Source organism: Liolophura sinensis, chromosome 7 (assembly GCF_032854445.1).
Source record: "Liolophura sinensis isolate JHLJ2023 chromosome 7, CUHK_Ljap_v2, whole genome shotgun sequence".
Lineage (NCBI taxonomy): Eukaryota > Metazoa > Mollusca > Polyplacophora > Chitonida > Chitonidae > Liolophura > Liolophura sinensis.
This window is the reverse complement of record NC_088301.1, coordinates 54380474-54404437: the sequence shown is the minus strand read 5'-3', so window position 1 is coordinate 54404437 and position 23964 is coordinate 54380474. Positions and strand designations below refer to the sequence as shown.

Genomic DNA, 23964 nt, shown 5'->3' with positions numbered 1-23964 from the left:
GGGTCCCGGTGGCCCATCAGTCCCCAGTCTCCCCTATATATGTTTGCTTGCCCAATAAGTATTTACACCTGATTAAAACTGGTGGCATAGACCAGAGGCTCTAAAAGTTCTGCTGTCATGGGCAGACCCAGCTCATGAAGCATTACAACTTCTATAACAAAAGGGGAGAAGATAGGGTTAAATATGTTAAGATGTTTAAAGTTCATTAAGTTTTAAAATGAATTTAACAGTGGTATGCTCAAATCTTAACACTTACACATGTTAATATGTGTCTATTCGCTACGATACAAACAAGTTGCCATGCTTACGTAAAGGGAACGATTGTTTAATTTATTCAAATTAAACAGCTTAATCATTTAATCGAAATAATGCTTATTTAAATTTAATTTTATCGTTTTATTTGTGTTGTTGTTGTCTTATCTGCTAAGTCATAAATTTCCCTCTTCACTTGTCCTGCCTCATTCACCTGCTGGAAATGGCATGTAGCGGTCACTCTTTGTTACTTTTCTCGCATATCATTCTGCTGTTGACCTTGATATATTAAAACTGTCCCCTGTCAATAAATAAACAGCGCCGGTCGCCAGAAGCGGAGAGATAGTTGAAAAGGGGAGAGGGGTGTAACTCTTAGGGTAAGATGTTCGGTTAAATTTAGTATTTCAAGCAAAAACAATATTGTTGTGGGTCGAATCCTGTATTTTTGGAGCAAATTCTCTTCACTCGGTGCTTTAACTTTCCATTTGACCAGTCTTTAAACAATATAGAGCGACGTACACGGTGAACGCGCCTTTCATTTCTGAAAAATATGACACAAGCGGCCATTATGGAAATCTCTGAGTTCGACTCATAGCAGACGCGGAGTCTTCCTCGAATTTCATGCTCAACTTGAGCATGGAAATGTAGTCGGTTAGTTTATAACCTCTTGTTGAGTGTTTGAGACTATCGTAGGTGTGCCTCGGATGCCAGTGTTCTCTTTCACTTGAGGAATTCACAAGGAAATGTGCATTTACATGTACCTCTTTCTCACATGTGTGAGTTTTATCGCTGTCGGCAGAGTTGAGTGGGACATATCTATAAGTTTTACTTCTCTGATAATGATACCTTTACAGATGTAAACCATAATATCAACACAGACGTCTCGATTTAAATAAACTGTTCATTTTCACACCATGAACACGTCCTTTGTAAGGCACCATTTGTATTTGTTTAATGCTGTGTTCCGTGTGGTAAGAACATTCCATCAAACGCACTACTATATTTCTTAAAATTTTACGATGACTATAATTCTCCATTGAGTAAATATCGACAGAGTGTCCAGAAACTACCCGAGGCGATAGCTGTCATAACGTTGAATACAAAAATAGCGACGTTTAACAAATGAACAGTTACAATGGAAATAGCGACGCTTTATAAATGATTTAGAACTTAGCAAACTTTGAATACTAAATGAAATTATACTTAACATTTCTCCCATCTTTTCGGCATCAGTGAAAACTCTGGCCTGTACCCCTACTTAGCATACTTTTTAGCTGTTTGCTTGTAAGCGGTCAATATAAATTCAGAAGGAATTACCTTTACAATTGGTACATTGGAAGCATTATTTATTTTGTCTGTAAATACCTTTACTACACACCAGCTTCATACTTGTTAAAACTTGTTAAGATTGTATACAACTTTTATCATTTCTGAAATGTGGTATAACATACTTAAGACGACGACAGCGTAATAGCTGGCTAATGGTCACGCTTAGCCAGTGAAATAAGGCCTCTTGTCAATTTACCTCGGTTAGGTTTTTTTCTTATCTTTTCATGTAAATGCAAAAACAGTAGAAAATTACACACCCCCTTTCACCATGGCTGAATCATAATTAGTTAATAAAAAATATGAGGTGATGCATATTGCAAAGGTGATGCTTAGTTCACCAGCAGAGTCCTGGTTTATGCAGGAATACAATATAATTAAAGACGTACAGCATAGAAAGTAAAACCATATCAGCAACGACAGTGTGATAGCTGACAAATGGTCACATGTAATGGGTGAAATACGGCCCCTTGTCAGTTTACCTTAGTCAGGGTTTATTCCAATTGTTCGTGAAGGTGCATAAAAGCCACAAATAACTAGTCACAACAGGTGCTTGGAAAATCTCATGCTATTCTAACAAAACTTTGGTCATGAAACATGTAATGAAATTATAAGCCGATAGAGGTAAACAATGCGGAAATAATAACAGAAACTTAGTGATTTCCAGTCAACACATTTCAGTGATGCTGTGACGACAGAAGATATTACAGGCATAACATCTAATTAAAATTTTAATCTCATTTAATTCGTGAATAATTTCCAGGATAAATATAAATATAGGTATCTACTTAAATAAGCATCATATTAAGTAATAATTTTTACAAAAGAATGCCTTCACATCTATGCATCGAAACAGACATTCGTATACCAGCTGGTCGCCCATAATCGCAAGACCAGTTCCCACATAGACCATCAATTAAACTAAGACAGTCAATAAAGTACGAAAATAGAACGGAACAATGCAAAGAGATGTTGGGGAGACGAAACGAATGTTCTGGGGGAATGAGTGATGTTGAGTGTTTAAATCTTGTAGCAATGTATATATAAGTTGCACTCTTCTTGCTACAGTCCATGTATCCAACGTGGCGATCTAATTCAACATGATAAATATACATCCCCGAACCCTGGGTTATGTGGAATTAGACACATTAACAAAGCAGTTTGAGATTCTGCTGGCTCTGTCAATATTTACTTACAAGTTATACTCATTGTAAAACTGAGCCTGGTGGAATAACCTTGACAAACTAGTTTTTGCAGTTCTACAAGGTGCGATATTTATATTTGATATTCGATTCTGATGATTGCTGTTCTTGCCAGCTTTATTATTTGTATATTATTTGTCAAACATTACTTTGGGATCTGGTGTTCAGGTTGTTTTGGACATGGGTCTTCCGTTGTCGACTTGGAGCGTTTCTTCAAGATTTACGAGTGACAAAGGTGTAACCATTTGCTAACTACCACACTATCGTCGCTGTGGTTTCATTCTACGTGTAGTTATTTATATACGAATGTCGAACTTCACGTTGTTTAACTTCAGCAGTGATTGTTTTATACCCTGCTCTGATCATTGTACCTATAGGGCCTGGATGAAAAAAACAGCGAATAGAAAATTGCTTAAAATTCAATTATCCTCCACCAGGTGTGTGGGAACACTAACTTGCTAAAGGTTAGTGCTTTACCTCCAGGCACTCGGGATTGGGTAATGACTAGTGTAGGTCAATCATAGCTGTGATTTGCAGTGTTTTAGAAAAGTAATAAAAACAAATAACCCTAGCAAGGACAATACCTTTCAGCTTGGAAGCCCAATAAAGCCATAAAATAAAGGTATCATGTAAGATCGTCAACAGTTTCTATTAATGCAGGGAAACAGTTGATATTTTAGGCATGACATCCAATTCAAATTTCACACCGGTAGACTGTGAATAATTTTCGGGCCGAGTACAAATATAGGTATCTAAAGGTATGACACAGCTGTGAAGCCGCGTGCTTGAGATTATGGATACTGCCCCTATTTACTTACAAGAGAATCACTCCCATTGCGAAACTTACGAACCTTGCGGGAGAGGCTATATCCATGGCTTAAGCACAATAAAACAGTTTACAGAATAGTAAATAAAACCAGAGCAGTGACGACAGAGTGCCGTATTTTACACTGACAGAAGCCCTTAAACATGGAACATGCAACAGGTATTTGTAAGCAATGATGTATGCCAAAACATAACACAACGCGTGGGACAGGAAAAGTGGTAAAAAGAAAACGAACTGAGCTAAGTTTAAAGGTATTGGATAGGACAAGTTAGAGCGAGTAGGAATGGAGAGGACAGATACACTCCACAAGTTGATCCGTTCTAATCCAAAACTATACACAAACTGTTACAACATAACACAATATACATGTATGCAAATAGTTTTACACCCATGGGTCGAAATAGACATTCGTGTACCCACCGTCAACCGAAGCTACTTTTCAAATAGGTTACTATTCATGTTCATCTCGTTGCTTCAATTTTGTATATAAACCATCTCTGTGAAATTAGACCAACAATGTAAAGGTATTCCGATGGCTGACCAATTTTTGTTCTCCTGTGAATACAAACTATATGCAGAAATTATTAAAAAGTAACCTTTATCAGACTGGATGTTTCTCATTTAATAAATGCTATATTGACGATCAGCAAGCTTTAATCAACCCATACAAGTATATAGCCAAGGATGTTACGGATGTATTTTCGAGATGGTCCATTTTATCTGGAGTACTATTTGTACAAAGACCAAAACGGTTTCCTGCCGTGCCGACTTTAGGACAAGAGGGATAGTTTGAATTTTGTATGGGGGGTTGTAGGTTTCTGCTCTTTAAGTAGTCGGAATAAAGCTCGAAAGAGGTAAACTTACTAGATTTCACGGGTAATGCGAGTGAACATTTAGTTTTGCTGTCTGTGCTGTAGTGTTTTATATTCATGTGATAAAAGTGAAACAGAAAACGGCGAACAGCAGTGTCAGTGTCATGTTTTCGCTTCGCTTGAAATGCACTTTTATATGGCAATATCGTTTTACACTTCAGTGATAAGATACGGTGATACAATTCCTGAAGGTCTTTCTCGGTGTCATTGCCTTTCCCCGTATGGACAACTCTCACATTTGCCTTCTGCCTGTGATAAGATATTCATAAAGAAGAGCGTGTTACTATTTATCATATATTAATTGATAGATGGTGGACGTGCACAAGCTTAAATGATAACAATATGCCAAAAATTCATGTACGTTATATAAATATCCAAATTAATTGCCACACAAAAAGACATGGTGGTATCAAACTTTATGTTTTGATCCGTAAAAGGCATTTGTGTTCGATAAACAGTAAACGTGATGTTTCGGGAGACACGTATCCCAATCTGCTTTTTTAGCGGCTACATTTTTTAGCAATCTGCTTTGATGACAAGCTAGACACACCCCATTAGCGGTCTGCATCACGTGGGAAGGATCCACATAAGGGAGCACATAGGACTACTGTGTTATACTTTCTCGGTATTTTTTAGGGCTCGTGTTGATCGTTGTTCGTGAAATTAGTCTTGTCATTGATGACTTCTACGTCCAATATGATTAACACTTGGTACACGAATATCTGTTATGAAGTCAGTAAACGACCTGTCCGTGGCAATAAATTGGCATATTTCTCTACATGCTAGTAAAAGATTTTTACCCAGATGCTGTTCATATGTTAGCGCACATATTCATTTAAACTTGTGACAGCCGAAAACATAAATAGAAACGCTTACCGTACAATATTTCGCGTATTCAGCACGGCCCACTGTGGGCGACTTTCACGCCAGCCTTATGCCTGTAAACAGTAATGGATTCAACAGCTGCAATTTCAGGTACATAAAATGTGAGAACTGTAACAGTTGTATCTTTTGACTGATGTAATTACTGATTTTGGTATTCCAGCCTCCAAAGCACCTTTCCTAAAACTAATGATTCATTTACTTGAACAGTGCTAGACAACATTAGCCAACATTTGTAGAACAGTCATATATTTCAAATATCATGATCCGGTAGAGTTCCATATTTATATGATTGTTGAAATGGTAAAACATACCAACAATTATACAGCATTATAGCACAACCGCTTGAGTACGTGTTGCCGTCATTCCCGCACACCTGGCAACAGATATCGCACGATTATCTGGTTTCAGTTTGTTAATGTATACGTAAATGATTCTGTTTTCTTCTTCCCTCAGAGACATTATTCAGAATTAGTAAAAATGAACTATTTGTTAATCGAACTCGGTTATTCCTTTCACATGACAAAAAGAAGATGCGGCAACATTTGGACTTTTCAAATAGGTCTAGGGGGGAAACTTGAATACATAAGCCACATGCACAAGTATTTTTCACCTGACTTTATTATCTTACTTGCAGAATACAATATATACCGGCTGCGGTGGAATAACGCATCTTCCTGGTAAACGATCAATCCGGGGTTCAGTCCCGAAATGAAACAAATCTAAAACTTTTAGATCGGCAGTCTTACCACTACCTCACTTGGCGCTCATCTTAAGATGAACGCACCATGCAGTGGTATAACGTAACTAGGTGGGGCGCTGTGTCTGTCGTTATCGACATAGCTTTCCAGTAAGCCAGTACTATAAGCATGTCGGTACTGGAACTAGCCTGCTGCAATAAAACACCGCCGTGATATGACCTTATTAATGTTGAAAGCAAAACTCTAGTTTAAGAAACACATCAACATTAGCCTTACCTGTGGGCCCATAGGGAAACAGTCAAGGGCTGCACAGTTAATCCCACCCCATGATGCTACAATACAAGAACAATACTGAATTCCATGTACATCTGTCTGTGTAAAAGAAAATTTTAACCAACTGCCTTCTCAAAATATCGCGTTTTATGAGGTCAATGTTATGACTGTTCTGTGGAAAACCAGACATTTAACAAATTACTTACATACTCCCGCATGTGACGTACAGGCCTACAGGCCACATTTGTAGAAGACTACAAACTGCGCAAAAACGATTAAATGAACATCACCGTGGTCTATTGTAATCAATGCCTTAGAACCTAGGGTCACGTTAGTCTAGGGAGCGGAATCAGCGAAACAACCATAAGAAAAAGTATTCTAAAGCAGCGATTTCTATGCCTCAGTTTTCGGTACTTAAAATTGAAATTTGGATGTATTTGTCTTAAGATAAAATTGATGAAGTGGACGAACTTTAGGGTCACAATTATAATTTTGACAGAAGTCAGACATCGCTTTGTGGAATCGGCCCCAGAAAAAAAGCAAGTTTTAAAAACCTGTAAAGGGGTGGCTACTTCGTGTATTGGTCAATTGTTCCGGTTGTGATTTTGTCTACTTTGCTTCATTTAGGTCTTAGATTTGGAAGCGTTCATACAGCATTGTAATATGTTAGTTACACCCGTACGTAACGTAATCAAATTAAATAAATAAAATACATACTGTCCAAAACGTCGCGCTTTCCACAGGGCCCGTTGTGAGCAACTTTGACGTTATCCTTCTGCCTGTCAACAAATCAGGAAATTTATGAGATACAGCTCAAAGTGCAAAACGTTGTATTTCATGACCGTGATAGGGTTGCTGAATTGGAATTCCAATTTCCCCAAAGCAACTATCCTAAAATCTGTCCCATCAACAAAAGAGCCCATCGTTAAAAAAGTGATAGTCAAAATGACACATTCTAGGAAATATACTTGTCTGAATAAAATTTATCTACATTTATTGCATTGTTGAAATGTTGAACATACCAACAATTATGCAGCACAATGGCACAACCGCTAGAGTACGTGTTGCCGTCATTCCCGCACACCTAATAACAAATACTGACACACTGTGAAATCAACTCACCTTTTGTTTGTCAGGTTATCTTTAAGTTAATTTCTGTAGGGAATTGCTTTTATTTTTTTCACACATTTTCCACGTTATGTTAAAATATTGCTTCATCACATTGTATCATCGATTATCAACATTTTGAAATTGTGTATAACGATCGTTTGGTCAGTTAAATCTCGTTGACGCTTTACTTTCGACTTTGCTTATGTACTTTGTCATCAAAATGGTCTGGCGCGTTTTAACATATGTTAAGTGAGGCTACTGTAAAACACAGACCATGCAGACACACAAATGCGCTGAAATGACTTTTTTATCTGTACAAATGAATGTAACGGTGTACTTACATGTGGACCCATAGGAAAACAGTCAAGGGCCGCACAGTTGATGATATCCGACGATGCTTCAATGCAAAACATTGGCGGCAATAAATCAATACTTCTAGTATCTAGTCCGAAACGTGACTCAACTTGCGGAGAAAAATAATTAAATGTTAAGTTCCATACAGCGATACCAGGGGAAAAGGTTAAAAACTGTTATTAGATTCACATAACATGCAACTAGCAACATAGTGTAAAAAATTTAACTATGTAGTTAAGAAGCAAAGAAGTGGGTTTGTATTTAAATGCTACTGAGACCAAACAAAGAACTATAGTTTAGTGAAGCATGGAAGATACCGGTCTACTGCCGGTACTATCTGTTATCTAGGCATTGCCACTGGATACATTACGTTTTAAGCACATTTTACGCGAAACGTATCTTAGAACAAAATGGTTACGTAGGATTAAATTGACAAGCAGTAGTTGATCCGCTTGCTTACCAATTTTCAGCTTCACATCAGCAGGTTTCCGGTCACGTGACGTTCAAAAACGTGAAATATCACACTTTGTCAGCTTTTCTTTTTTTTTAAATTCAAAAATAGGCCGTTACGTGACGTCACATGACCCATGACGGTCTTCGACAGTTTTCATTGGATTTCAACACCCTTTGCTATTTTGATGATCTGTCCATGCAGGAATATCATACTAAGTTTCATTTTGATCACTGCAGTAGTTCTGGGGAAGAATACTGTTAAAGGGCCTGGTTACCTAAGATTGATGGTGAGAAAAACAGATTACGATTGCTAAGTACTTTTGGTTTTGAATAATTACCAGCGGTTTTGTTACTTAGCGGAAAAGCACTATTAATAAGTGGAAGAAGATATTTGTAATCGTCCGAGCAAGAACAACAGAATTTATGAAGCCTAGTGGAAGCCTAGTGACAATGCGTATGATAACAATAAGCTTTCCATGCTTTTAGCTTGGCTAATTTATGAATGTTTAATTTAAGTCATAGTAATACTTGATTTTTCGCATTACTGTGTAGTTACATAGAAACGATATCTTCTCAAGGGTTTGACATACCGAATCCCAGGAATGCTACAGATAAGAGAATAGTCAGCATGGTGGTACTGTCTCGTCCGACTGTCTTCCAACCTAGTTGTGATAGTCGTGCAGCTGTATTTAACATGGTTGAATGTATACATATGTTTTGTCTCTCACGGCACGTTTCGTTTGGATAAAAACATATGGTTCGAATTTGATATCCGCTAAACTCGTCTAGTCATGGTTTATGTCATTCAGAACACCTACATTAAAAACGAAGACAGAATTTGATAAGATCTCAGTTTTAAGTCATGCCATTGACACCAAGTTCCTTGCCTATTCCTTGTCCCAGAGATAGGACATATTTACAGAGATCTCGAGTAAAGCACCTGACCTCAATGCCATCGATTGTTAATGTCAGCTTGAGTAAAAAGTAAGTTTATTAGGGAATGGATCAAGTGATTACTGGCGGAGTATTTACGGAAAGCAATGTCACTATATCACTATTGCCCAGCCGTAACTACGAATATAGCTTTCATCACGCACAGAAAATGCTACCAGCAACATAAACCTTGCATTAGGCGATTTATGTACGCAGAATTTTTTGCAACTTGTCATCTTGTCGAAGTACAATTGCAAACGTAATGTTTATATGATGTTGACAGTCAAGGTCTTTATTAAATACATGAAAATCTGCGTAAAACGGTACTGTATGTTAGTATACTAAGTCAACATAGTTTATTCGCATAGGTATGCATTTAATTCGGCTGATCTAGCACCAAAGGTCGCACAAACAGAAAGATTTCAGTTAAATTTACACTCATGCCTGGAGGAGTGTGATATATGCTTCGATCCTCTCACCAATGACGTCACTGAGTTGTCCAGTTCCTGCCGGCTTCCTCTGGCCGGGGAAGGAAAAAAAAGTATGCTTCGGATTCGGTATCCATATACCCTGGCAATCTTTCGTAATCACACGGACATTCTTTCATTAACATCGTCGGGACACATGCACGTAGGTTGTTCCAGGTAAAACAGTTATATCGTCCGAGGAAGTACTTTCTTTCCTCTTACATTAGTAAGACGTGCACTCAGTAATTAGGTCATTGTCGGTGACTGGCATGTTCGTGTGTCTTCGGAGATCTCCTTAACTGTTCCGGGCTGATTTGCTCACCAAAGTTTATCAGCTATCATTGTTTTCTTGTAATCGTTATTTTGCATAATCTTCATTCATTATCTGAAATCAATATATACTGAAAGATTTGGTTTTGTATGTGTAATTAAGACGCACACTACATGTGACCGATCAAGGTCACCTGCCATCTTAATTTGCAATCGTGCAGGTCGCAGACGGTCAGACAGATCATGTTTAGTAATTTTCTTCTTTTACCATGTAATTAGGAATACATAATTGTTGTAAGGAAGGTGCAATTTTAGTGCGGTGTTGATAGAACTTCGTCTTATTAAATGACACCGCGTAAATCAGCAGGTTTGATTCTCAAAACAAACTGTGATTATGTAATTGTAGACAAGTACAACCTTACCGTAAAATCGTGTTTGTAATTATTATTATTATTCATAAGGATATTTTAGTTTATTTACTATTTGTTATTACTTCGTAGACTTATTGCCTGTCGTTGTTTCATTACACAGAGATAAGATGATTTTTATTCTGAACTGCAAGGCGCTGCATCAGTAGCTGCTTTATTGAATGGGATGTAGCTATCTAGGGGGTGAGTTTTAGAGGTTAGATAATAATATGTGTAGACGGCATTGTTATTAAAACGAAATGTTACTGTACTGATGTAATAGAGGTGTCTGGTGTATTGTTACATTGTCTTAGGCTCCATTGTGTCAGGATAGGTCCAGGCAGTTGTTTAATTGTTGTATTTTTCTTCTTTTTTAGTAATTGTTAGTTGTGACAAAACTATCAGTTTTCGAAATGTAGATTAATATTTCCTTACAAGTTTTAACATTCAATTAATTAGCACGTTAAATTCATTTCTACTTATATACAGATGAGGTTGTATTGAAATGTTTTAGGGTTTTTAGTGAGTGGTCAGTAATAGTGATATTTTCACTGATAAAGCACGCCTGGTATACATGTATAATCAGGTGAGTATAGAACAGAGGTTGTAATTCTATGATAGCTATTCTAGGAATTGTCTTGTGTCAGATAAAATAATGTTCTATACATCGGATAGTAGTAGCAAGGGATGTGACTTCTGGTTCTCATGAGGTGATGATAGAACATCGACTGTGAGTACATCTGGTGTTTATTTTTGTCCTTGCGGGTTTTTTTTTTTAATTTCTTGCGATTTCTCCCTCACTTCTGTACAATACCTCCGTCCACCAACTCCCAATAAACCATAACGGCCATATCAGATGGTCTACTTGTGTTTATTCCCACACCTGTACATTAATCTAAATGAAATTCAAATCAGATTTATTGCTCAAATATTGCTCAGGACTAATAATATAAATGTATTCATATAGTTTTGTCTTTTTTTTTCAGAAACGCTTTCTGCAGGCAGGTGTTCTTTGCGATTCATACAATTGAAAATACATTTTTTTCGTTTTCTGAAAATGGTGGTTGGTTTAAACTCGCCTAGGCCTATACTCACCTATTGAGTAGCCCATACTCATCTATTGAGTATGGATCTTGGCAAATGAAGATGAAACCCTGCTTCTTGCCAGTGTACCTCAGAGTTTTATTCTAATCACTCAAGTAAACACACAGTAGAAACGCTAAAAACCTTTGGCACAACGGCTTAACCAGAATTAGGTGAAAAGACAGTCAAGTTAATGGCTCAGATGTCACAATGAAAATGCAAAGAGACTAGGCCTCGCACATGCTTAATCCACAAGCGGATTTATTGTTTCTGAAACATACAGAATAAACTCAGCAGTGATGATTGAAAATTGGCAACAGGTCACACATAACTCTGACTCTTGTGAGTACAGATTTTTGAACTAGGGACAAAAATCAATACCCATATTTTTCAAACCTACAGAAACCAAGAGGACATACCAACCACCTGTTATTACGTTTAAGTCATTCAGCCTCCAAAATCAGAGCATGTATTCAGCAAGATCAGAGAAATGGCGTATTGAAACACCACATACACATGTATATTCCTCGGCTGTAAGAAACCACCCAAGCCAGTTGTCACGTGCATAATTTTCAAAGCTAGTTGAAATTTAGTTTGCAGGCTGCAGGGATAGCGACAGGCATCTACATTGCACACTGCACACTGTCGGTCACAATTTCCCTGGCTAAAAGCCAAGGCTGTCCAATCTCAAAGTAAAAAGGGTAAATCTCGAGTAAAGTCAAGAGATTTCTCGATAACTAATACGGTTATACGGATGGTTAATTATTGTTTACTTATCAGAAATATAATATTTAAGTAGTTCTGTTGGTATCATTATACCGGTACTTTAAACATAAACGCTGTTACAGCATAAGGGAGGGTGGTGGGAATTTGAAGTTTTATGAGTGTGCATAACATCTCAGTTAAAAAGGAGACTTATCATTAAGTTTTTCATTTCATAATTGCTTTAGAAGTTGCCAGTCATATTTAAAATCTGCATCTAAATGTGCACGTGATCACATCTTTTAAACATAGGTCTAAGCTCGACCGAAAGCCCATAGAGTATAAAAAAATAAAATTTCATCCACGTGACATTCACTTACTGCTATAAATTTTCGATTTCAAAAATCCGAAAAAGACAAGTTCTGGGCTTTGAATGATAGTATACATGTACCAAATTTCAGAATAATCCGCTCAGTTATGGAGACGAAAGTTTTTAATGATTTTAGACAAACTGCAATAGGGCCGCCAAGTCACGTCACCTACATCATTCGATATATTCACATTTTGTGCCCCCAACATGGGCCATAAGTTCATGAAATTCAAATGGTATCTATTTTATAATAGACAAGTCATCTTTCTATGCAATCGTTTGATACATACCTCAGAGAAACTATCTGTTTGTATTTTGTTCATTGCTGTACATAGAAATCAAAATGTATATTATTATCCATGATTTGTGCTATTTCTAATATAAATTTAAAACATTTGTACGAACTATCTTGGTAATCGGGGCCTATTACACAAAGTAAGTTTTTTTGTGTCGCATTAAAATTGTATATTATTATCATGTATAATGAATAGTTCGTCCAAGAATGCGAAATTATAATTGTTTTATCTTAACAGTATCCTTGTCATAACTAAATTTGTGTACAAAAAAAAAGTTATATTCCGTTGTTGGGTTGAAACACGCTTCAAATGTTGACTTTAAGACAAACTATATTTGTGGAATTGACTCTGGATCGTCTTCGTATTAAAAAAACTCCCCAAAATCTGTTACTCTTAGATCTATTTTCAGTCTTGACGCGTGTTCAGACCAAGGTTTCAAAACGGTAAATTTATTTCTAATAAATAAATATTAAGTTTTTCTAAGAATATATGCAAAACATAAACGGATGTAGAAGAAAACACAGAGACGAAAAAATAATGGTCGGTTGTCTAGAGAGACAAAGATGGAAATTCGTTGGTATTTTGCAACATTCGCAATATGCGGATAAAGCTGAAAGGAGCCATTGTAATTCGTCAGGTACACGTACGTAGGAAAGCGCCTGTAATGATTTCATTACGCATTCTAAAAAGTAATCTAAAAACTAATTTGAATACTGTATCCAGAGTTATGAGAAAATAGGTAATATCACCAAAATAGCGCATTGAATAAGACTTCTGTCATTCCTACAGAATACCGGGTATTATGTTGTTAAAAACGGTGTTGCGGGATAGCAAATCTTTTTCAACATTATACTCAGAGAGCAAAAAATAAAGGTAAATTTAACAAATCAGTTTATGGAATGTACATGGATTCGACCTTGGTCATCGGAAGGCTTATTATATGTCAAGATTTCGTGCAACAAAACCTTTATAATATAACTTTTAGCCATGCGTTACGTTGCAGACAGTAACGAATTTAAATACTGAAAATCAGTTGGGACCTCCATAAACGTTGAAAAGCGATGATCAGTTTTAAAGACCAATTTAAATAGCACTCCCTCGCTCAATGATCAAACACCAAATATTTTGATTTCGCACAGCTGCAATGGGAACGAGATATCGGATTTGAGCGTTACGTATCTCTCTCGAACAATAGTCGTACATGGGTAGGACGGTGTAGAGTCACTTTTCTGATCCACCATAGAGCAAAGCCAAGGGATCACAAGGTCGCTTACAGGGCCATACTCCTTAACAAGATACGCCACGTGGTTTAATGAGTGACAGGAACATGTGACATAGTCCGCAGGAAATAGAAGGTCTCATGCCGATAATCATATACTGAAATATGTGAAACAAAATTATACTTCACTCAATTTACCTAAGGTTGCGGTAGAACTTACTTATTGAAACTTTATAAGAGAAAGACATACAACAATATCAGGGAAACACGATGATGAAATACTTATTTGATTTATTGTCTGGTGTTTTAGTCAAGACGTTGTCCAGACAAGTTCAAGCAACAGCGATGCCGCCATCCACGCTACTAGTCTTTTACCACGTTTGGTTGCCTGTTGTCTATAAAGTTAATGATAATGGAAAAATTGTCGAAAGATTAACAGGAATTAACTGGATTTGAACCACGGGAAGCTAGATGCAGTGTCCATTGGGGCTGTTGTAAAGACCAGTGAAAAGAAATAGCAGTGCTGGGATAGATGTATAGCTGTCGAGGAAAGCAATTCTGGGGAGCTCTATACGCTCTGCATAAACTGTATGCTGAATAGTAAAAATAAGAACTTAAAACAAAAATGAAAAAAGGGAATGTACTGCTAGGCATCATTTACAATGATCCCAGTGCTGATGCAGTTTAGGCGACAGCAGAGATCACGCAGAAACAATACTTTGTTGCAAAGTTGCTACCCGAGAGTTAAAGGCAGAAAAAATACATTGTTGCAACGTTCAAAGCCGCTCCCAAGGTAAATTGCATTGACAAGATCCATGCAGTTTTGCATAAAGCTCGCATGTTAAAGTTTGGAGAAAAATCGAATGATTTCTGGAGTTTTACGTGAAAATCACAACTCGAGCGGGCGAAATTCTTTGAAATTCACACACCGTCGGCGATGCTCGGGGTACGACATAGGCTACAGGCGAGCAAAAACAGTTGAAGAATTTACGTCATCAGTGTTGAGACAATGGTTGGGCTTGATTTTTTTCTGCGCTGATCTTGATTATTATCAATGTTATCAATGCTGTTAACAGGGACATATGGGAATTTATGGATTTCAACCTTGGGCAGTGTTTTGTCATTGTTCAGACATCGGCTGAGATTGTCTTATTAACTTTTGTCATCAGTCTTTGTCTTATCCGTGATGTGACCGATACATTTTCATCAAATATAGGCATTCCGTTTCACTCATACATACAGGGCAATGAGACAATGCTTGGCGTTGTTTTTCGCTGTACACCGTTTTCTTCCCCATTTGCACATTCATTTGACAATGTGTTTTAATGGTATCATTGGCTTTCAAGCTTTGAGCACTGCCATTCCGTTCTTATAATGACTCCTGTCGTGCGCTCCATCTCAAATAGCTGCTGTCAGCTATCTTCAATTGACAAAAGGCCGTAATTCACTGGTTACGTGTGACCTATCACACTGTCGTTGCTGTTCTGGTTTTACTCTCTATTCTGCACGTCTTCAATTATATTCACAAAACTTCTTCAAAATTGCCCCGGCCCCAATAATAGAGCGTCCGCTTCAGAAGCGGTAGATCCAGGGTCAATCCAGGGTGGAGTCACTCCTAAAACCTTAAAAGAGGAAGTTGCAACTTCCTCTCTTGGGGTTCAGCATGAAGGGGATAGTGCAACGACTGGTTGACTCGTATCAGTATAATAGCTCGTGTGGGGCTGTTTACTTGCCTTCGGTAAGGCATCTCAGTGAAGCATCACTAGATGAAAGAGCGGTGGAAATCCGTCCTGCAACAAGGAGGCACATTACATGCACTCTAAGAATTCCTTTGTTGTCATATCACTGAAAAATTGTTAAGTACAGACGTTAAACGCCAAGTACTCACTCACTCAGAGTTAGACCTTTGTTGGAGAAAGAAATTATATACTTAAAGACATACAGCATGGAGAGAATAACCAGGGCAGCGACGACAGTGTGATAGTTGGCAAACGGTCACAAGTAACCGGTGAAATACGGGCTGTTGTCAGTTTACCTAAGTCAGGGTTTTATTATAACTCTTCATCTAAAGGCATGAAGAGTAGCAATTTACACGTCCCCTAGAACCATGACAAGCAGAATTAGATAAAGATAAGATAACAATTAGACAATGGAGAAACTATTTAAGAGATCAGTCTTTCTCACCTTCGCAACACACCGACACACCAAAACTTTACTGGATTAAAAAAATATGTAAATCTCTCATATACAAAGATCACTTAACTGTGGAATAAAGAAACTGTACGAATGAATTTGTATCTCCTCTCTTAACGAAGGCACTAAAGGACGTACAGTCGTCTTGGAAATAAGTACAGCAATTGTCAAAACTTTGGGCGTCAATTGTGTGTAGATTCTTAAAAATCTGAACGTATCACAGATTCACTATACGTTTAAATACACACCGCATATCGCATATCCACTTTTCTATACTCTATATCCATTTTCTATTCTACTGTTTCTAAAAAGACTCAATTGATAGAATTTCATTATTAATAACATTTTTTTGTAAAATAAACCATAAATCAACATTATATATTGTAGATCCGATGGATGCTAACTGTGTGATCTTTCGGCTGACCTATACATGTTCTCGTATGAACACAACTGAATGAAGCAATTATCACAGGCTTCACCAGGCCTGATCTTTCTCGTTCATTAAACGGTATATTGATCATCTGATATCTTTAAACAATCCATAAAGATATTGTAAAACATATACCAAGGAAAAAAACAAAGTTCAAACGTGTTTTAAACATATCGACATAGAACAAAATGTGGTGTTCGTGGAGTCACTTTCTTCACAGGGACTAGCAATCTGTACCCCTCACATTCACAACAGCAAGGCAATGTTGTCTCATTGACACAGCAAAAGGCAATCTGAGCCATTGCTGTACCAATACGGCGCCAGCTCTTGAACATTCAGAGGTTGACCTCCAAAGGCACACAAAAACTAGTAATCTGCATTGATGTTTTCTATTTAAATACAAACAGCTGTAAATCCTATGTTCTGTTTCCAAACTGATGAATATGTCTACGTTTTTGGGCGTATCATACGATCTGCCTTACCTCTTTTATAGTTTTATATATTAGATATCACATTTGCTTTTTACTTTAAGTTATTGAGCTGTAATACTTAAAAATAAACGCTAATGCAGTGGTTTATTTATAGACGTAATTATATGTACCAGAATGCCTTAATTAACATAAAAGCATTATGTATAAGATTGCCAACAAGGAAACCTTCAGGTGAACTGTCACTGGATAAATCTGCTGTAGTTCACTGGTAAATAGTTAATCGTACGCGTTGTCATTTCCAGTCAAGTCACATATTGATAGACACAGGATGTCTATTGACTGAAAACAATCAGCTTACTAATAATACGAATATCAGATTTGATGCTTGGTCATTTCCAGCCAAGTTACACATTGATAGACACAGAATGTCAGTAATCAGCTTACTAATTATACGAATATCAGCTTTGATGCTTGTCATTTCCAGCCAAGTTACATATTGATGGACACAGAATGTCAGTAATCATAGAAAAGCCATAAAATCTCATCCATGTACCCATTGGCCACCTGTGCTATATACAAATATATAAAAGGGAAAAGCAATCTCTCTGCTTGTGACCATTTGCCAAGTAGCATGCTGCCATCCAGAAAAATGTTCAAGAAACAAAAAAAAACATCTGGATACCTTATTATTCATCTTATTCTTTATTAAATAAATATACTGCACTCACGATATGCCCAGCATACTGAAACTGTAAACATTAACATTTTCCGCATCGAGATGCGATGGAGAAAAATTTATATCATTGTCAGTTTTATGTGCATCGAACCAGATATGGTCTCCCTAGAATATCCAGAGACAAACGCCGCACTGAAGTTATCCGTGTGGCATTTGCATCCGCTAGCTAGCTGTGTGTCGTTCTGACAATTGACTGTGGTGGAGGCTACTAATTCTCGACTCTTCATGTATACTTGATGGTTTGGTGCTATCCATTGAAATTTATCAACTATTTACCTACCTGATATCATGTTTCTAATAATCAGTTAAGTTGAAAAGGTATAATGTACTATGAAGAGCTGATTATACAGCGCATGGAACATCTATAAAATGACCTATCAGACGATTTTCTCAAAGAAACCATAATTTGAGATGTAAATATTAATTGTATTATTGTAGTAACGCCAGTGGGATAGATTCCATGCCCGAAAAAATATTTTTTTAAAAAGTCATCGTTTCCAGACCATGCAAGTGGAAAACTTGCTATTTAAGCATTTACAAGAATAGTTAAAACAAAAGCTTGAGGAAAATAGACAAAAGGTTTTTTCACTGATTACGTCTGACCATTTTCCAACTATTGCATTGTCGTTGCTGCTCTTGTTTTACTCTTTAAGGCTTTATATTTGCCATCAGAGTAACAGTGATCTTTGATTGCGCCGATAAATCCTTCCTCCGTAACATGGGAATCGTATCTTGTTAACTATGTGTAGTGTGTGGAATAAAGGCATATTATACAATGTATAAAAGTAAGATTTTTCTGATGTGGAGAAATGATAGAATAAAAGAACAAATGCGGCTTCTCAACATTCTAGATCTTTCTATTCCGACTGCAGTTTCGAGCGTCTTGTTCTTATCAAGGAATATAAGGAATATAAATTTGACATAAGTGTTATAGTTGGTGTGTGTGTATGTATATATATATATATATATATATATATATATAGCCACTTTCAAAAATAAAAATGGAAAGAGCAGCTGGTTTCTCTTGAAATACATTCGTAATTTTGATGACGTAAATGCCACTTGTGTGAAATCTATAATAAGCAGCAACAGAATAGGATATAGAATATTAATGGGACAGGAAGCTCTTGATTTTAAGAGCAAAGGCATGCTGAGAATGACTGAAAACAATCACCTTACTAATTATACGAATATCAGATTTGATGCTTGGTGAATAAAACGGAAAGAACTACATTATAGAAACTAAAACTAGAGCAAAGACGACACTGTTATAGTTGGCAAATGGTGATACTCAAGGATGAAATCCCGTATCGTGTCGATATGTCTCAGTTAGGGTTTTATTTTATCTGTTCAAAGAAATAGCTGAAAAGTAGCAAACATATAGGCACCTTAATACCATGGCTCAAGCATTAGTGCTCAATATCAGATAAAACAGAATAAACCGATGTAATTAAAATATTATGCGTTACTGGCCTAGTCTGGTATAACTCAACATCCTGTGCTGTCGACAAATTTAACGAAAAAAGGGAACCACACTCCGGGAATGCTTTTTACTTTGGATTTTATTGAATTACATGGGATGAATTTTACCATTTTTTTTTTGAGGGGGTGGAAGGGGGGGGGGGGGCTTCGTGGCTCAGTTGGTTAGCGCGCTATCGCAGCTTGATGACTCAGGAGCCTCTCACCAATGCGGCCGCAGTGAGTTCAAGTCCAGCTCATGCTGGCTTCCTCCCCGGCCGTACGTGGCAACCTGCAGATGGTCGTGGGTTTCCCCCGGGCTCTGCCCGGTTTCCACCCACCATAATGCTGGTTGACTAAGATGGCAAAGGTATAACATCAGATGAATTGATACCGAAGTATTGCATACAACTTTAAATAATGGTGCTAAAATAATCTGGTGACTTCATATTTTTTGAAAAACAAATGATTAACTTTGTATGTAAAACCTGTGGCAGGTTTAACATCCACTTAATATAGGTGAGATCACATTTATGGTGTTCTAACAACATCACAAGACCGCTTCGGTTGCCCAATGGTTATAGAGTCCGCCTCGAAGTCGGGAGACCCCGGGTCGGGTCATACAAAAGACTTTAAAAATGTTATTTGTTGCTGTCTCGCTTGGTGCTCAGCACTTTTAGCAATCTGTTTGTAATCACTCGTGGACTATTCGCGGCTTTTATTCTTCTTCATTTCACTGACCCGCCATTATCAAAGTCAGTACTTGACAGGGCGATTAAATCAAAGCGGTAACAGCAATCATGCGAATTATGGCAACAGGGTATTACCAATACATGGGAATTGTTTCTAAGATATTAAAAAAGTATTTAAATTTATGCGCCGAGACAGACATTTGCACGCCAGCCGTCAACCAATAAGGACGTTCAGAGTGAATAATCGAAAGACCAATTCCCAAAACGACGCTGAACACCAACTGCCAAAGAAGCCACGTGGTCAACAATTTTCATTGATGTAGGAAAGACGCAAGGTATGCTCTCGGCGACTGAGTGAAATCATTATTCAAACTGTGTACCATGCTAGAATATAAGTTGTCGATAATAAAATATGTATGTCAGTTGCGCTTTCATTACATATGTCCATATATCCACATTGGCTAATTCAACCTAGGCCTTAACTGAGGGAAAATTGGTTTGATTTCACTGGTTACTTGTGAACAAACTGTGGGCGCTGTTCTTCGTTTCTTCGTTTACTCTCTCTGCTGTTGTATTTTATTCTCAAACTGTCTGGACTGCTCTCCTCAGGTGTAATTCTCGGAAACTGTCCTGCTGGAGCATTTCCATTTGAGAAAGCTCAACATTGCACTGAAACAAGGGTACACCATTAACAACCATCTTCTTGTAACATGTTACATTCGTCGAAGATTTTGTGCCTAAAGCGTACTTCCACTACACTACATTCTCTTAGGTCCATTATCCACAGCTGACGGTTATGTCTCGGAGTCCAGTAATAGGATTTTCAGTCCTTCTTTCTGTCCCAAGGTACACACATAATAAGGTATTCGCATAACTCTCATCACCGAAAGCGGAAAAGGTTCGCCCACGATCGATAATTATACAGCCCAGTTCCAAAAGGGTCATTATGACCTATTCCCAAGAAATATTAGAGCAAAAGATGGGTGGTCCAAGTGCAAAAGAGACACATTCATGACTTTTTCGCAGTAATGTTAGTAGGAATTTGTGGATAGAAGAGGTATAAAATAAAATTTAGAGGTCAACGTAGATGTATTTGAGCGGCATTTCTTTTATGCAAGCATAAAGAAGAACATTCTCGGTAGTAAAATGCAGCTGCCTTTTATTAAGTTAATAAATCGTGCTGCTATTGTTGGGCAGATAATGAGTAGCAGTTTAGAGCGCATAGGAATATCAGCATGGGATTCAGGTAGTGTAAATATAGACGGACGGAAAATTATCGATCTAGTTACCGAAATAAACGTGAATTCCCATTCCAGCCGTCAACCATAATGATCGATCTATTAAGAAAAGAACGTTGAACTCGAATTAGCTCAGAAATAAGGAGATTAACCTAAGAACCGAGGACAGAGCGTCCTGCATATGACGTGTACGTATCTCGTACGTAGAATTTGTATAAATCTATTGTAAGTGAATATGGACTAAGCGTTCAGAATCTCTGGCACTCTGCTTCATGATTGTCTAATTCCGGTTAACCCGACGTGAGGGGCCAATCATTCCTTGTGTAAGATCGCCAATTAGGAATTAATTTGGAATTTTGAACGGTTGCACTCTGTAGATCAACTTGCAATCCTTATAAGCAACTAGGCCCAATTCGACAAAGTCGATGTATCTAATTTTGACCAAATCTTACGATCGTGAGCAACTGTGTGGAACTGATTACAACTGGATGCTTACGATCGTATGCACCGAGTTGTTTCTTCCAGTGGCGAAAACACCTGCTGCTCCCAGCAGTCGTAGATTCGATCTACGTCCGGCTTAATGTAACTGCTCTGTTCAACACGATGAAAATAAGGCTCCTATAAGCCGGGATAAACGGAGTTAAATGGACTTATGAAGCTGAGATTCTGAACACTTCGACTGTATATGCCACTCACTGTACAATTCAAGAGTGAAGGCGTTAGAGGAATATCTAAAATATAACTTAAATCAACACAGGGTCTTAACAAAAGCTACAAGAGATATGCACACGTCGTATGCTGGACTCTTGGTCCATTTCTACAGAAGGATAATTAACAGTGTCAAAATGAAACTAACCTTCTTTTCGTTAAGTCGACACCGAGCGGAAAGCATTGTCGTCTTTATACAAATACAAGTCCATGTAAAATGTTTCATGAGGACAATCTGCATATTTTCTTTACATTAAGTGAAGGTGGGTATATTTCTTTCACAGCCTTTGCTATATATGCGTTGCTTAGTAGATCATCAATATACATATACTATATTGATGTACATAGTGAAAATGAAGGATCGAGCATGACAAAGATTAATCTGTATACATTTCTGTATATAGTTATTTTCATAGGAAAACATGTGCTGGTCAGCCGAGGGAATACCTATATATTGTCAAAAAATTACTCCGCATTTTTTACAGAGATACTACTAATGGAAAATTTAAGCAGTTATATGAACCCATAAATTGTAATTTTGTAAGTCATGTACATGCTGATTGTGTTGATTTAAGCGTCATTCGTATACCATTCGTAGTCCGTAAAGGGCGTTCCAAGTCGATAATCGCAAGATTATCCTCAGCCCATTAGGGCGATTTCACTTCTCAGACCCTTACGGCTAACGAGGATTGTCATCCAGCCCTGTCCGGCAGTCCTCATATTTGTAACCTTCACTTTTATCATCTTATTGACAAAAAGTTAATGAACTTTTTGCAGATAATTATTGGAACCCCTACATATTTTCAATTGTATCCTTGCATTAATGTGACTGCAACATCTCATGATATGCGGCGAAACAGACATTCATTTTATTTTATTCACTATATAGATATAAGAGGAGAATACAGACGCATATATATTAGCTTATTGTTGGACTAAAGTTAAGGAAAAACTACTATCCCAAAATCAGGAAACAGTCGCACATAAGTATACAAGGTGAATAAGTTTAGTATACTACAAGGTAGGGTATAACATTAGGAATCAAAGCGTTAGTTAGCAGGTAACTGTAAAGTGTTCTGTCAGTTTAGACTTAAAGAGTGATGAAGAATTGATAGCCTTAAGACACAAGAATAATTTGTTCCACTCTCGCGGACATTTGATTTTTGAAGTGTGAAGTGGTGATGTTGAGCGATGAATTGATGTGTGAAGATTACAGTTTAGCGTTCTAGATGGGTAATTGCGTATATCAGACGGTCGGGTAAAAATGCTTCTAAACTTGGCAGTCAATTGTTCCCATAAATTTATAGGCACTGAGGACACAAGGAAATAAATTTAACTTCGAAATATTCAAAATTTGTTGTTGAATGACGGATGGGTTTACTCTAATCTGCCAGATAAAGTAATAAATCTAATAGTCCGACGTGAAAACGGTTGTAAGTGGGTTGAAACTGTATTGTTATATAATAAATTAGCACATGATAGGTACGGAAATAGTAAAGTTCCAGTAGTTCCAATAGTTCCAGTATAGTAAAGAGTTTTTTCATTAACACTGTGATTAATATGTTGAATAAGTTAGATATTTCTAGAAAATTTGCTACATGTGATTTGTATGTCATAATTGTATTTATGTATTGGTATGTATTATTATAATGTGTATTTGTATGTCATCTGATGTGTATGTCTTAATTATATTGTATGAGGCCCCTAGGAGTGTTTCTAGTTAAAAATAATTCATCATACTAATTCGTCGTCGTACTCCTGCTTCGGTATCGTTGCGGGTTTATTGCAATCATTAACATATTAAAAAACTTAATTTAAATAACGATCAGTTAGACCCCTGTTTATCTTTGAATATCTTAAAAGGAAATCCATTAGCTTTTGTAGAAATTAACTGGATCTTGGTGGGAAGAATATTTCCGTGTTAGTGGCATCTAGAGTAAAGATATATCACCAGATGTACCCAATTTACCAAATCCTAACCATTAAGCAGGTGGATTACGCTGTCCGCTGTTCTCTTGGGAAATATAACAAAAAGTCACCAAATATATAAGTACTGAGAAATTACAGGCTATAGTTTACC

General features: G+C 37.2%; 1 protein-coding gene across 1 annotated transcript; it reads right to left on the bottom strand.

Annotated features, from left to right (window-relative positions):
- Positions 1–4587: 4587 nt before the first annotated feature.
- Positions 4588–8896, bottom strand: LOC135471932 (agrin-like). The gene is made up of 8 exons (XM_064751373.1): positions 8842–8896; positions 7786–7841; positions 7357–7418; positions 7052–7113; positions 6338–6393; positions 5675–5736; positions 5355–5416; positions 4588–4727 (listed from the first exon to the last, which is right to left on the bottom strand). The coding sequence occupies exons 1-7, from the start codon at positions 8879–8881 to the stop codon at positions 5374–5376; spliced, it is 381 nt and encodes a 126-aa protein (XP_064607443.1). The 5' UTR covers positions 8882–8896; the 3' UTR covers positions 4588–4727; positions 5355–5373.
- Between the last annotated feature and the right edge of the window lie 15068 nt (positions 8897–23964).

Excerpts from the sequence above, each read along its gene's own strand:
- LOC135471932 (XM_064751373.1), bottom strand. The coding sequence starts at position 8,881 with ATGCTGACTATTCTCTTATCTGTAGCATTCCTGGGATTCG. Across the intron at positions 7,842-8,841 it reads TGTAGCATTCCTGGGATTCG|CATCGTCGGATATCATCAAC; the intron begins GTATGTCAAACC and ends TTTGCATTGAAG. Across the intron at positions 5,737-6,337 it reads GTTTCCCTATGGGCCCACAG|GTGTGCGGGAATGACGGCAA; the intron begins GTAAGGCTAATG and ends ATCTGTTGCCAG.